Here is a 14,650-nt window from a genome sequence, read left to right as displayed (position 1 = left end):
TTTTGATTTTGTAATTCAAATCTGATCTTAGACCACATCACTTGAAATTACTGAATACACAAGAATCTTTTTGGCAATTTCACTTGGTTGTAAAGGACACAGCTCAAAACTCAGCAGCTAGAGTGTGCTACCTGCCTGTAAAAGAATACATGTTGAGTGGAACTCTTCTAGGATTATTAGAACTTTCCCCAAACTTTTTAGCTTGTGCTCAAAGAATGGTTTACCTATCATGCAAGATCTATCCAATGATCGTACTTCAAAAAATGAGATTGAGGGTGCCAGCCCCGTGGCCTAGTGGTTAAGTTCAGTGTGCTCCACTGTGGCAGCCTGAGTTCACAGGTTCGGATCCTAGGCACAGACCTACCTCATTCATCAGCCATGCTGTGGCAGTGACATACATATAAGGTCGAGGAGGAGTGGCACGGATATTAGTGCAGGGCTAATCTCCCTCAGCAACAACAAAAGAAAATCAGATTGGGCTGTCAAGAAATGTGTAAAGAAGTTTTTCTAAGCTTAACAAAATGTATTTTAATTCCTATAAAGATCTCACTTTAGTAGATGGGGAATAAGCTGATCCTGGTAGAGTGCTGTTACCCCTTTCAAAACAGGTTTCCATACAGCAATTTGTTTTGGAATACTACAAGGAACTGTGTGGTTTGAAAGAACTAATGTTGTTCTAAAAAGTAAACAATTTATATTTCCATTTTCAGCAACAGGTACTTCCCTTCTTTTACTTTTATTGGAAGTATCCCTCTTTACTTTTTCTTTCAATAAAAAGGCAATGAGTTCTTTCCAGCCCACATTCACAGCTGTATTTTCTTATTTGCTTCCTTTTGTAGTTATTATAGCCTAGAAATTTTCAACTCATAACTACTTCTTGAGGATTTAATATACATGGTTATCGATGGAATATTTCCCTAACATAAATAATAAAGTACTTCCAATTTTGGTGCTTCCATCAGGTGGGTAGTTAGGCCTAAAATCAACCTCTTTATACATTTGCTTTTTAAAAATAACTATTCTGAATGTAAACGTCAAATAATCAAGTCTCATTTTGCAATTCATACATAATGGAAATTCGACCTATGCGTTAATACCTAAGGTCTAGATCTTGTCAAAAGCAATAGCCAACATCACCTAGTGCTTTACAGTTAAAAGTGTTTATACACATCTTTTAAATAATTACAAAACTTCATCCAGTGGATCTTACAATATGGATGAGAAAGTAGTTTAGCTGAGGTATTGAGGATAATTATCTCTGTTTAACAGATATGTGTCCAGAGGTTCAACAGGGTTACATGACTACCTCAAGACGAAACATTCATGAGGAGGTATAGCCAGACTGAAGTGGTCGTTGTATAATTTTCTATAAATTATAAAGAAAGGACTCTTGGGGCTGGCCTGGTTGCATAGTGGTTAAGTTCAGCATGCTCCACTTTGGTGGCTCAGGTTCAGACCTACACCACTTGTTGGCAGCCATGTTGTGGCAGCAACCCACATACAAAATAGAGGAAGACTGGCACAGATGTTAGGACTCTCATACAAATATATAGTGAGTAAAGATTTACTTACTCATTAATGAGGGGACCAGTAGAATGACAAAGTTGGTTCAAAGAACATGAGAAATACATAAACAAACACATGCACACACAGTGGGAAAAAAGAATGCTGTAGTAAGACTGCCAAGATAGATACAAAACTGGATAATGTCCTACAAGGCACAAAAACCATAACTCCTGGAGTTACCTTTTCCACCAAACAGAAATCCTTTGCAACCTATCAATCTTCTCTCAGTTATTTCACATCTAAGTTTAGAGGGATTGGGTCCTAATCAATAGTAAGTACTAAGGCAAAGCTACCTCCCCTGGAGCAGGGGTCAGCAAACTTTTTCTGTACAGGGCCAGAGAGCAAATATTTAGGTGTTATAGGCCCTTTGGTCTCTGTCACGACTACTCAACTCTGCTGCTGTCATATGAAAGCCATAGGCAACAAGTAATGAATGAGCATGGCTGTGTTCCCATAAAACCTTCTGTACATAAAACAGGTGGTAGACTTGATCTGACCCACAGGACATGGTTTACCAACCCCTCTGCCCTAGAACATCAGATGATCCTTGGGTGGCCCAGTCAGACAATCCTCTAAGCACAACTTTGAAAAGACCTGCAGTAATCTTTTTGCTTTATCTCCAAGTTTTAGCTAATTTTTAAAACAGTACCCAGGTCTTCAAGTGATAAATCCCATGGTTTTCCCCTACTACATAAGAGAGCTTACTTTGCTGTCTCTCTGAGGCTCACTCAGTTTTTGGACTTCAGTTAAGAAACAAAGTAAGACTCTATTAAAGAAAGAGCATTAAAACTAAACTACTAAGAAGAATGTTTCTCAATACTTCTCAGTCTTTGGCTTGCTTGGTTTGGGAAAATACTCTGTGAACTACTTATGCCTCTGCCTTGTGGAATCCTCATCAGGACTAATGGGAAGCCTAATGCTGATGAAAAATTGCTGAGGGCCACCAGAAGAACATGACGCCAGACACTTCCAACGTGGAAGAGCAACCACTTGGAGGCATGGTCATGATGACGTCACATGATTCAAGGAGATGGAGTCCACGTACCACCAAGAGGAGCTCAGCACTCATACTTCAAGAACCAATGACCTACAAGCTGTAAGACCAGCAGAGTGACCTGCATTCAGCTCACGCAAAAGCTGTTTCATCCAAGATATGTTAAAAAAAGGTGACTAGTTGAACACAATCCTTTTCAATAGAGTAGGAAACACCTGATCCCTCAAAAGAAAAAAAAAAACCACACCATTCCTAGGTATCCTGATTCCTGTTAAGTTAAAATGCAGGCTCTGGGTACAAGCCTAGATTGAGTTCTTGTCATCTCATCCATAACAGGTGACTGCCACAGAGCAAAATCCTAGAAGCATATTCCTTATAAGACCAGGTTTTAATTGAGGTATTTACTGTGTACCTACTGTGGGCTAAATACCATAATAGACACTGCAGTCACAAAGGTGAACACAAACCAGTCATTCTCAAAAGCTCAGTCAATGAGAGGAAATATGCAGTTAAGTGCTAACTGTGCTATCCATGTAATAAGTGCTGTATAATGCCATTCGGAGTAAATGCTCCAAAGGGCAGTCTGGGGCAGTGTACTAGGACAGATGAGGGAGCAACAGACTACTGGGGTAAATCAAGCTGAGGGTTGATGGTTTCAGAAATGGCTAGGAGACAAGGGGAGCCAGAAAGGCACAATGGCTCTGCATAATTCTATGATATTACCTCCAAATCAAGTCTAAAAATTAAATGACAAATAATACATCCTGATAAAATAAGCAAATGGGAGTCAAAAGGCAAGAGGACTAAGATGCTGATTAGATGATTTCTTGCTAACAGTCGTTGCAGAAGTGATGCCTCCTCACTCTAAAGCTCTTTCTCGTCACCTTCTCTCCTAAGTTGCTTCTGGTAGATTTGAATTATCTTTTAACTCTCCATTTCTGTTCTATTATAACTGCATTTATTGGCATCTGCAAGTGATCTTGCCTTCCTCCTGACAGCTGGTTTTCTAACTTTTCAGTTTCTAGAAACTTATAAACAGAAGAAAATCTGATAAAATAACTTGATATTGTGTGATGTGTTGACACATTACAGGAATCCTGTTGTTGCTTAACCAAGATCATATTTCTATTCTTAAATACTCCTCTAATAGGAACCAAAGTTTATATGTAATATTTGAATGTCTTTGAATGGTTTACTCTTAGGATAAAGTTTCATATACCATTTTCACAAATGTCCATATAACACATAATTTATATTTTTTAATTAATAGAGTGATAAGTTACCCTATAAGTAAGAAAGCCATCTAACAAATTCTGATCCAAAATGTGATTTAACACAAAATTTCAGGTAGTTTAAGGGAAGGAAAAGCAATGAAAAGAGTTATAAAAAGGAAAAAAAAGGGGCCGGCCCCGTGGCCGAGTGGTTAAGTTCATGCTCCGCTTCAGCAGCCCAGAGTTTCATGGGTTCGGATCCTGGGTGTGGACACGGCACTGCTCATCAGGCCATGCTGAGGTGCATCCCACACAGTGCAGCCAGAGGACCTACAACTAGCATATACAACTATGTACTGGGGGGCTTTGGGGAGAAAAAGAAAAAAAAGAAGATTGACAACAGATGTTAGCTCAGGCGCCAATCTTAAAAAAAAAAAAAGGAGAAAGAGACGGGAAAACATATAATCTAAGTTTCCCTTAGAAAACAATTTTTCAAGTGAAATGTAATTGTTCTAATAAATGCTTAATGATCATTATAGAAACCACATAGATCACTATGTGGTACTTAATTAGTTATAAAGAAAATAGGAACAGTGTCCGTTGAAACAAAAATTAGACACTATTTTCACAGTGAAAGTTAGGCAAAAGGTCTTGGAAATTCTTAGAACGGTTCACTTAAAAAACTAACTCAGTAGTTCTGAATTACTTATGTAATTACAGGCTGGTTTTATCCGTGAAAATCAAATACAGTATTAAGTACTAGTACGTAACCAACAATTATATAGAGTACTATACTAAAGGAAGATGCCTTTCTTGATGACAAAATGACAGAGAAATACAAACTAAAACTACACAGCATTGAAAGGGAACCCACCATTATTCCCTTTGATTTAAATCAACTGTCAGTAAGAAAACTCTTGGGAGTTATAAAACAAACGAACCTTTATAATAGAAAATACACAAGAATCTTTCAAAATTCAATACAAGAGTAAAATTTAGCCCCTCTTAAAAAGTTTAGAACACTGTTAAAAGGCCAATTTTCACAGGCAATAAAGGGCCAGTAAATTAACCTGAAAATAATGGTTACCGTGGTGGCTTTGCAAAACATGTCTGCAAACTCCTCGACACCCCTCCGTTCAAATGATGGGCCACACTTAGTGAGTCACTTCTAATGAAAAGAACAGGCAGAAGTGATACTGTGTGACTTCCATGATTAGGTCATAAAAAGGGTCCTGGCGTGCAAGCTCTCAGAGTGCTGGCTCTTAGAACCCAGTACCATGTTGTAAGGAAGCTCAGGCTACAAGGAAAGGCCACATGTGGGTGTTCCAGTCAATAGCCTCTAAGAGACCCCAGCTGACACCAGTATCAACTGGGGAGTCACCTGAGGGAATCACCAGCCTTCAGATGATTCCAACACCTGGCCTTTAAGTCTTCTAGCTTAGGCCCCAGACACCGTGGAACGGGGACGAGCCATCTCTGCTCTGCACTCTGAATTTCTGACCCAGAGAAACTGTCTGAGATAATGAGAGAGGACTGTTGTTTCCAGCCACTAAGCCTTGGGGTAATCTGTTTTGCAGCACGAGATAACTAATGCAATTACTTAGAATGCATTGCATCAAACATGGAAGGTTTTCAAACTGAAAAAAATAACCTTTATACAAATCAATTACAGAATATATCCTCCATTTAACACATTCAGTAGGTTTTATTTAAGTAATACAATTAAACTTCATTAATCTAAACTTTTCTAATTTGAAATCTGAGACAACTGACTCTAAGTTTTAGTGTTTAGAGGCTGAGTGTCATCACTGAAGTGGCTCTGGAAGGGGAGTTTAGGGAATGCACGCAAAACACAAGAAGGATGCTGAAGCTAAGAGAACAAACTGTTTGAAGTACTTTCAAAGTACAGCGCTCTCCACACAAAAGGCACTCGACAGTCATTAAATGTCCAACGATCATTAGAAGCCTCGAGTTCCTCCTAATCACTTCTTACATATTCATAAGCTTTATTCTATTTGGCAAATGGGTCAGTTTGCTTCAAGCATATTATTTGTGCATACATATATTTTATCTTTTCCTAATAAAAGGTGAGCTCCTAGGACATTCCTTATCTTGTTCATCTCCGAATTTCTCAATGGACATAAAACAATGTTGTAGCTCAGACATTTGTACAAATGATCAGACTGCATAGATGTACCTGAAGCTAACTCAAGTGTCTTATAATTCACTTTTCTTCTTTCTACTAATTTGTTCCGCCCTTCTCGATCATTAGTCCAAGTTGGTTGATGTTTTATTGTATTTCCAAGAGCATACTACGTACCCCTTTGTTATCTTTTACCAGTTTACTCATAGTAGAGATACAAATGCAAATATCTGCCATGCATAATTGGTAGTCTGTGTTCCCCAGCCAGGAACATGTCTAAGCAGCAGCTGGGCGGCCACACATGTAAAACGGCTTCCCGTCCTCTGTCACGACACTCCTGCTGCCCTTGTCCGGGCTAGGGGCAGTGTTACTCCATCCAGGTCAAGGCCCTTCCTCTTACTGTGGCGGGGGGCTGGTGGCAAAGATTTGGGACTTTTTTTTTTAAGAAAAACTACATGTAGGGGCTGGCCCTGTGGCCAAGTGGTTGAGTTCGCGCACTGCGCTACAGGCGGCCCAGTGTTTCATTGGTTCAAATCCTGGGCGCGGACATGGCACTGCTCATCAAACCACGCTGAGGCAGCATCCCACATGCCACAACTAGAAGGACCCACAACAAAGAATATACAACTATGTACTGGGGGGCTTTGGGGAGAAAAAAGGAAAACATAAAATCTGTAAAAAAAAAAAATTGTCACTATAAAAAAAAAAAAGAAAAACTACATGTACACAGAAGAGTTTGATTACCATTAGACTTATATATAGAACTTTTTTTAGAAAGGCCTTAATAAAACTACCAGTGACCAAAAAAAAAAACCCCATTTCCTCATCTCGGGGCCTGTGCACACTGCTGTGCTCACTGCTCACTGTGTGGCTCCGTCCTTGTGGTGGGGACAGCGCCCCCTGCCTGGGCTGTGCAGGGCAGCAGCCCATTCATATCCTTCTGTGGCTCAGGACAGAGAAAACCTAACCGGTAAGATTACCATTCCTTTACAGGCAGAGATTTATAAATCAGCATTATTTTTAAAAGATTACAAAGACAGATCATTCTGCTTAGGAAAGAAAAGAATAACAACACCTAATTTTTACTTTATTCCTACAGTTTAGTCAGAACCAAGACAAACTTCTTTGACAATGTTATATTGCCTATGCTCAGATTTACACTTTTCACTGAATCAAAATTGTGAAATATTTATTCATAAGGCAGTAATTGAAATTAAGCAGTTTACTGAGCAATTAGTTTTGTAAATACACATTTAATTACTGCTATAAATAAGATATTCATAATTTCCCCAGTTTCAATCTGCACATAACTTGCAGTAACCAGATGCAGTTTTAGGACAGATCTAATTTGTTGTACGGCCCAAGACAAGCCACTGGAGATCTCTGCCTGCACCCACATCTAATAGGGACAATAATATCTTTTTTTAACCTACATTATGGGTAAGTGGGCGTAAGATTTATGTGAAAAAAATTTTGCCAAGGTTGCTAAACAAACATAAGGTAAAATATTAAGGTTTTATCATATTAACTATTTTCTAATATCGATTTTTGTAATTTAATCAAATTAAGACTGCATACTTTCAGAACTATAAAATTCTGTAGTTATACAAGGTAAATTAAAGTAGTAAAGCTAGTCATAACACTAAACCCATTCATCCATGTTCTCATTTAATTACATTAGGAAGTAATAATTATAAAAATAGGTAAAATTTCGTGAAAATATTCCTATTTATTCTAGCTTAGGAGTTCTTGCCCATATCAACGGATTGTCTGGCATCGGCCACAGCTTCAGGTACTCGAACAGTCATATTGTCCATAGACTTTGTCAAACAGACTTGGCAGCCCAAGCGAGATCTGCATAAAAAAGGGGGAGGTATGGTTTAGTATTAAGTATGTGTTACCCACAAGGCAATGCAGCTGTTTAGGACAGTTCCTTACCCAAAGCAGTTAGGGATTCACTTACCTTTTAAATTTCCATTAAGTAGAAAAAGACACATCCACCTCTCAACTAGAGGGACAGAACGTAAACATGAAAAAACAAGAAGACTGGGGTGCCAGAGCTTCATTTAGCCTTTGGTTTCTATTGTCTACTAATTGTTTCAGCAGAACTACTACTGCCTTCTGGCCAAAGGGATGACAAGCCTTCATCAGAAGGCACAGAGTGGAGAAGAGAACTGAGGTTTTAGCAACGCCAAGAGAATGATTAATCAATTCCCAGATCATTAAAACCATACAGACTATAAAAGAAAGCTACACTTTTTAAAGCCTTTAAAGTAAGAGATTCTGGAATAAACACATAGACATAAGTCAGCAATTATCAGAGGCATTTTTTCCCCATATTTTTAACATCTCTGAAATCAAGATGCATCTGAAAATCGACGGCATCTTACAATCACTGCTACACTGTGAGGTGTCAGTCACGTCAGAGCAGCAAACTTGGTTACAATATTCACTTGTGTGTCTTTTCAACTGAGTCAAGGGAAGTATGTTAATATTACATGTGTTGAATTTAATTATCATTCAAAACATGTCCAAAAAGATTACAAAACAAAAATTAAGAATACAGAATCACAGCAGTGTGTAAATTTGATATTCGTAAAGCAAATATTTGTCTTTGGAAGAATAACTCTAATCCCATTTTCTTTTCTCAGAATTCCTACCAATTTTATTTTATTTATATTGTCCTTTTTTAACAGTGATGTACAAATCTATGTCTAGATTAGTCTAAATAGCTCTTTCAATATGCACAAAATATGTTGTGATAAGACAACTTTGCACCATATTTTAATCAGCAGTGCTTTTTTCTTTCTTAGCAGCATGTAAAAATAAATGTTAGTCCTACAATCAAATTATCTTTGATTTGATAGAATGTGATATGCAGGTCTTGGTTTCATTAACATATTCATCAAGCATGTACTGAGCATCTTGAGGCACAGTACTCAATGTCAGCAGGTGTACAAAGAGAAACTCACTTCAATCCTTACTGAATACCTCTTACATGCTGGGCACCAGGGATGCAATGAGGCAGCAGGGGGTTAGAGCCAAACAGACCAGTGGTCCAGAACCCAGGACAAACATGTCGTGTTCACAGGCAACTTTCTTAACCCAACCAAACACTAGTTTCCTAAACTGATCCTAAAGATAGACAATAGGCAGCTTTCTCACAGGACTGCTGTGAGGATTAGTTGCTAATATCACTATTAAGGAGTGAACTTTCAATCAATTAGAAGAGATGAGACATATTTGCAGATAATTAACGTGAGACTACGACAAAAGCCACAGAGAGAGAAAGCCAAGAGGCCTGAGAAGAAAGCACTTACTCCAACCAAGGGAGATGGTATTTACAATGGCCTTTGAAGGACGGGTAGGATCTAATATTTAATAAACAATAAAGGAGAATAGCATTTGAGGCAAAGGTAACAGGGATTCAAGGCATGTTGGTGGCAATATGGGTTTTTAGCTTGGCTGCTGCACAGGGCAGACAGGGACAGGAGAGTGATGGGCTAGGAAGATGGCCAGGCCAAAGATGGCTTGAACACCAACTAAGGAGTTTGGGCTTTAATTGGCGAGCAATGTGGGACCACTGGGAAGTTTTTGAGTAAGAGAATAAGTACAACTATAGGAAATACTGATTGCAGATACAAAAAAAAATCCCCTTCTATATATAATTCCTATTTGTTGAATTAGAAACAGCCATGTTCTCATTTAATTACATTAGGAAGTAATAATTATAAAAATAGGTAAAATTTCGTGAAAATATTCCTATTTATTCTAGCTTAGGAGTTCTTGCCCATATCAACGGATTGCAAGACAGAAAATGTGGCAAGCCAATTTAGACAAATTCATTGGACCATGGTGAGCCCTAGAGATACTGTTTGTTACTCTTGGTGTTCATATAAAAAATAAGTAAGATCATGCTAGTCTTCAAGGAACCTCTAATTTAGTACAAGAAACAGAGATAGAAAGAACTACCAGTGAAACAGGGCAGAATACATAAGTGTAGTAACAGAACAAGAAGTGTGTTTTGGGAACATGGGTGGGGTGGCACTGAGAGCCCTTGCTGGCTCTGTGACCCTAGAAGGTAAGGCAGGGTACCCTGTGGCTGTTTTCTCATTCTCCTACTTCCTCGACCTCCTTCAAGGTCTCTGCCTCTAAGGTCTGCTCAGTGTAGAAAGTGTCTTAAACCTCTAGAGAAGGAGACAGACAGCAAGTCTTCCTTGATTTCACTATTAGTCCCACAAAATTCTCACACTTGTACAAACCTTGAAGCTATTTTTTCCAGTCACCCTTGCCATACACACCAGAAATATACTGGGTGTTGTGTTTACTTCTGAGGTTTGGTTTTCAATTCAGAGAAGCAGCTTGAAAAAGCAAAAAATCAAGAGCCTTGGGCCCAACAGAACTGATTCAAATCAGGGCTCTGTTATTCTCTTAGCAGTACAGCTTTGAGCAAACCTCTAGTAACTAAACCTTGTTTTCCCACTTACAAAATGGTGATAAAACTGCCTAACCCTGACGGTTAGAAATGACCTTTGTTAAGTGCCTGGGCATTATAGTAAGAATCCAGCATATAAATTGATATTATTATAGTTATAATGCTAACAACACCATTTAATGAATGCTTTCTCCACCAGACTCTGTTCTAACAGATTCACATATCTTGATTCATTGACTCCATACAACAACTCTATGGCATAGGTACTATTATTGCCCTTATCTTGCAAACACAGAAAATGAGGCCTCTGTAAACTATCCATGGGAACTGGGGTCAGGGAGCAATAAGAACATCAAATTTAGATTCACAGGTAATTCCTGAATCTCTTTATGAACCGTCAACTCCATAAATAGCTGGTGATGCCCTAGTGTGAATGAGACACTGAAGGGACAATGATGAAGTTAAGACATGGTCCCTGGTCCAATGGGAAAACGGAGACAAGCAACCAGTACAAGTGCCATAGGAGCCCAGGTACCATCAGTTCATCAATATCAAGGTTAAGCACCTCTTCAAATAAACATTAAAATGATGGTGTTTTATCTTAAAAATTAAAGATATTTACATAGCATTTAACTTAAAATAAATATAGCAACTAAAAGACTGAATTTCCTTGTCTCTTTGTTTTGGAACTATACGGTACCCTAGAAACAGTTTACATGCAGTTATTAGCTTTAAACAAAATTATTTTCATTCCAAATATGTCAAAGTGTTTTATAAATGCTACCTGTGAAAAGCGTTATACTTTTTCCCCACAAAGCATTTCTACTAAAATTCTGTGTACTTAAGAATATTAGCTATAAAATTGCTAGAGAAGCTATTCCTTGCTCTCCATTATCTAGTTCTAAAACTTCTGAATTTTACTATCAAAGTTCTTGGCTAGTTCATATTTACAATAGGTCTTTTGTATCTTTTTACATTTGTGTAGCTCTCTTTTTTTGCTAAGGAAGATCAGCCCTGAGCCAACATCTGTGCCCATCTTCCTCCACTTTATATGTGGGTCACTGCATCAGGTCTGCACCTAGGATCCAAACCCACAACCTGGGCTGCCACAGCAGAGTGCCCTGAACTTAACCACTATGCCACAGGGCCAGCCTGCTCTCTCGTTCCTCTTACTTTTTCTTTTCACTTAGAATATTATCTGTTACACACACCTAGAAATTTTACCTGCATAAAAGGGTAAGGAGTTAGCTCTGATTCCCCCCCTCCCCGTTAAGAGAAACAATTCTCAGAATCAAATTAATAGAATCACTAAGTATATTCTTTGTGTTCTCCTTTAGAAAAAAAGGAGATGTTGATAGAGAATGTGGGACCTGAAGATGTGAGGAGGGACAGGTAGATGGCAGCCATAATCTGCTTTACTTTGGAGTCTAAAGACATACTATTTTCCCAGTTTCTCTTTCCAGGGTATCAGTCTCACCTCCACCAAGAAGGAAATTTTCAAACTACAAAAGGAACAAAATGATTTTTCACCTCTACATGAATACTAATGACCTAAAAATCTTTGTGAGGATTAGATGAGACAGTTTATGTTAAGGGTCTAAAAAAAACATGGTTACACAAAACACATGAAATAAAGCTATTATTATTATTACTATTACTTTTAGTTTTCTAAAAACTATTTTTCATTAGGGTTACCAAATTACAGCTATACACCAAAGCCAATCTTAATTAAGTCCTCATTATCTTGCCCTTTGAAACAGTAAATCAACTAGCTACCTTCCCTAACTCCAACCAAAAGACTAGATGATTTTAAAAAATAAGGTATCACTTGATATCATTTGCTACTATGAATCTTACCACTTTTAAGAGTAATTTTACCTATTAATTAATAACAAGAATAAATCTGATTAATTTACTTTAATGTACACTTAGAAACAGAACTATTCATTTTAACATAATTACTATTACATATTACGTTTCTTTAAAAATTCTGTTCTCTTAAGTAGGTGAAACTTTCCATTATAATTTCATTCAATTATCAGATCTTCCCTTCAGGAATACCATAAAAAGCATTAAATTTAATGCAACTCATTAAATTGATAAATATTAATCCCCAAAATAAAAATAGACTAAAGAAAATTTATTAGGATCTAGAACTTACACTTCCAATATTTCCAAATAATTTTTTTTTTACTTTTGTAAAAAGGCAAGTTTCATAAGAGCTAGACTTTATAATAGTGGAATATTAGAATAGTGGAAACAAAGAGAACTATCACATATTTGCGACTCAAACCTCGTGACTATTACCTATCTACACTGGGAGAACACTGTTACACGCATGGGTCTGGTCTTATGTAGAGATGAACTAATAAAACCTTTATCTTCCCAGATTATTAGTACAACTGAAGTGGTCCTAAAATCTTACCTGTCTGTCAGTCCAAATGCCAGATCAAGCATGTCATTCTCCTCATCAGTGATTGCTTCTAACTTCTCAAATACGTGGTCTTCAAAGATGAGGTGACAGGTAGAGCAAGCCAAGGTTCCCTCACACGCACCTACAAAAGCAGCAAACGCTGAACATACCCCCTCCACATGAAGCACAACTCCAACCTGGTCTGAATTAAAGTCAATTATTTCTAAATTTGAGAGTCAGCATTAGCATACACAAATGGTAAGACTTGATTTCTGAATAACAATGAGAATTAGGAACAACTAATTCTAGTTGTTCAACTAGACAACTAGGACTCCCCTCTGAAGCACAATTTGAAATCGCTTTCATATATTACTTCAAAAAGGTTCTAGGCTAGGTGCTAATAAAGGGAAACCCCAAAATACACACTCCTAATATCAAAGAGTTTAAAGTTAATAAACTGACACACACATACATATAAAAATGTATATATTTTTAAACTTATATAAAATAATTTATATAATTGCTATGCAAGTTATTTACCTTTTCCTGGAGAGCTCAACACAATTTATGAAGCCTTGTGGCATGCAAGAGGAATTAGAGAGCAACCAAACCTACGTGTAAATTGTTAAATATTCTTCCCTCTCAATCTCTCTTTGTACTCAGGACAGAATCAAATAAGTCACTTTAACAGTCACGTGGGTCTTAAATAATGAGGAAAGAATACTTCTATCCCACTTTTCTTGAAGCCACTAATTTAACAGCTATTTATTGAGTGTCTGTTATATGCCAGAGACTGCAACCAGGGAACTGGAAAGCCACCTAGTCCAACCAAACCATGACTCAAACTGTTCTACAGCATCCTTTTCCCAGGAGTTAGCCAGTCTTTGCTTGAAAACCTCCTGGGACATCCATTCCACATAAGCCAGCCAATTCTGCATTTGGCTTCTATTGAGCTAAAGTCTGTCATTCTGTAACTTCCACCTACTGGTCCAATTCTATCCCGTAGACTTGAATCCTCCTTCTTTCCACCCTCCCAGCTTTACTGAAGTATAACTGACCAACAAAACTGTAAAATATTTAAAGTGTTCATCACGATGATTTGATATACATATGTATTGTGAAAGGATTCCTTTCATGTAGTTAATTAACACATCCATATCCATCACCTCACATATTTGCCTTTTTTTTTTGGTGAGAACATCTAAGTTCTAGTCTCTTAGAAAATGTCAATTACACAACACAGTGTTATCAATTATAGTCACCATGTGACACATTAGATCTTCAGTTCTTATTCATCTTACAGCTCAAAGTTTGCATCTTTTTACCAGTCTCTAGTTCTCTCACTCCCCAGCCCCTGTCAACCACTTTTCTCCTCTCTGTTTCTATGAGTTTGACTGCTTATTTAATAAATCTTTCTGAACAACAGGTTCTCATATACTTAAGATGATTATTCCTTCTCCAGGCTGAGTATACCCAGGTCCGACAAATTTTTCTTACATAGTAACACAGTTCTAAATCCTTTCCCTCATTCTGGTTGGGTTTTTCCTAAAGTACACATCCAGAGGAGGATCTGACAAATCAGAATTGTGCAAAACTAGGTTCTGGTTAGATTCTACCTTAAAAACAGTTACACTCATTTGTTTTTTAATAATAATTTTTAAGGCCATTACCCAAGTTTCAAAGATTATAGAGTCCTAGCAGTAACTTCAGTTTGATTTCAATTTTCTTTTGGTCAATAAACACCACATAAAATATATAACAGAACTACTACCAATAACTAGCAACCGTCTCAATTTTCCTCTGAATAAATGAATCATTTTAACAAGAGTTGTTCCCTCATAATTTAAACATTTGTTATTTGTATTTTACTGTCTAAAAATATCAAAAG

At 37.5% G+C, this 14,650-nt stretch overlaps 1 protein-coding gene across 1 annotated transcript in view; it reads right to left on the bottom strand.

Moving 5' to 3' along the window:
- Positions 1-6,980: 6,980 nt before the first annotated feature.
- Positions 6,981-14,650, bottom strand: part of FDX1 (ferredoxin 1) — a 30,441-nt gene continuing 22,771 nt past the window's right edge. The window contains exons 3-4 of the mRNA XM_023644765.2: positions 12,775-12,904; positions 6,981-7,768 (exon numbers count right to left, since the gene is read on the bottom strand). Coding sequence (XP_023500533.1) covers positions 7,654-7,768; positions 12,775-12,904 — 245 coding nt within the window. The 3' untranslated portion in view covers positions 6,981-7,653. The remainder of the gene's footprint in view (positions 7,769-12,774; positions 12,905-14,650) is intronic.

Source organism: Equus caballus, chromosome 7 (genome assembly GCF_041296265.1).
Source record: "Equus caballus isolate H_3958 breed thoroughbred chromosome 7, TB-T2T, whole genome shotgun sequence".
Classification (NCBI taxonomy): Eukaryota; Metazoa; Chordata; class Mammalia; order Perissodactyla; family Equidae; genus Equus; species Equus caballus.
The sequence above is the reverse complement of the archived record's forward strand: the minus strand, read 5'-3'. Positions and strand labels throughout refer to the sequence as shown.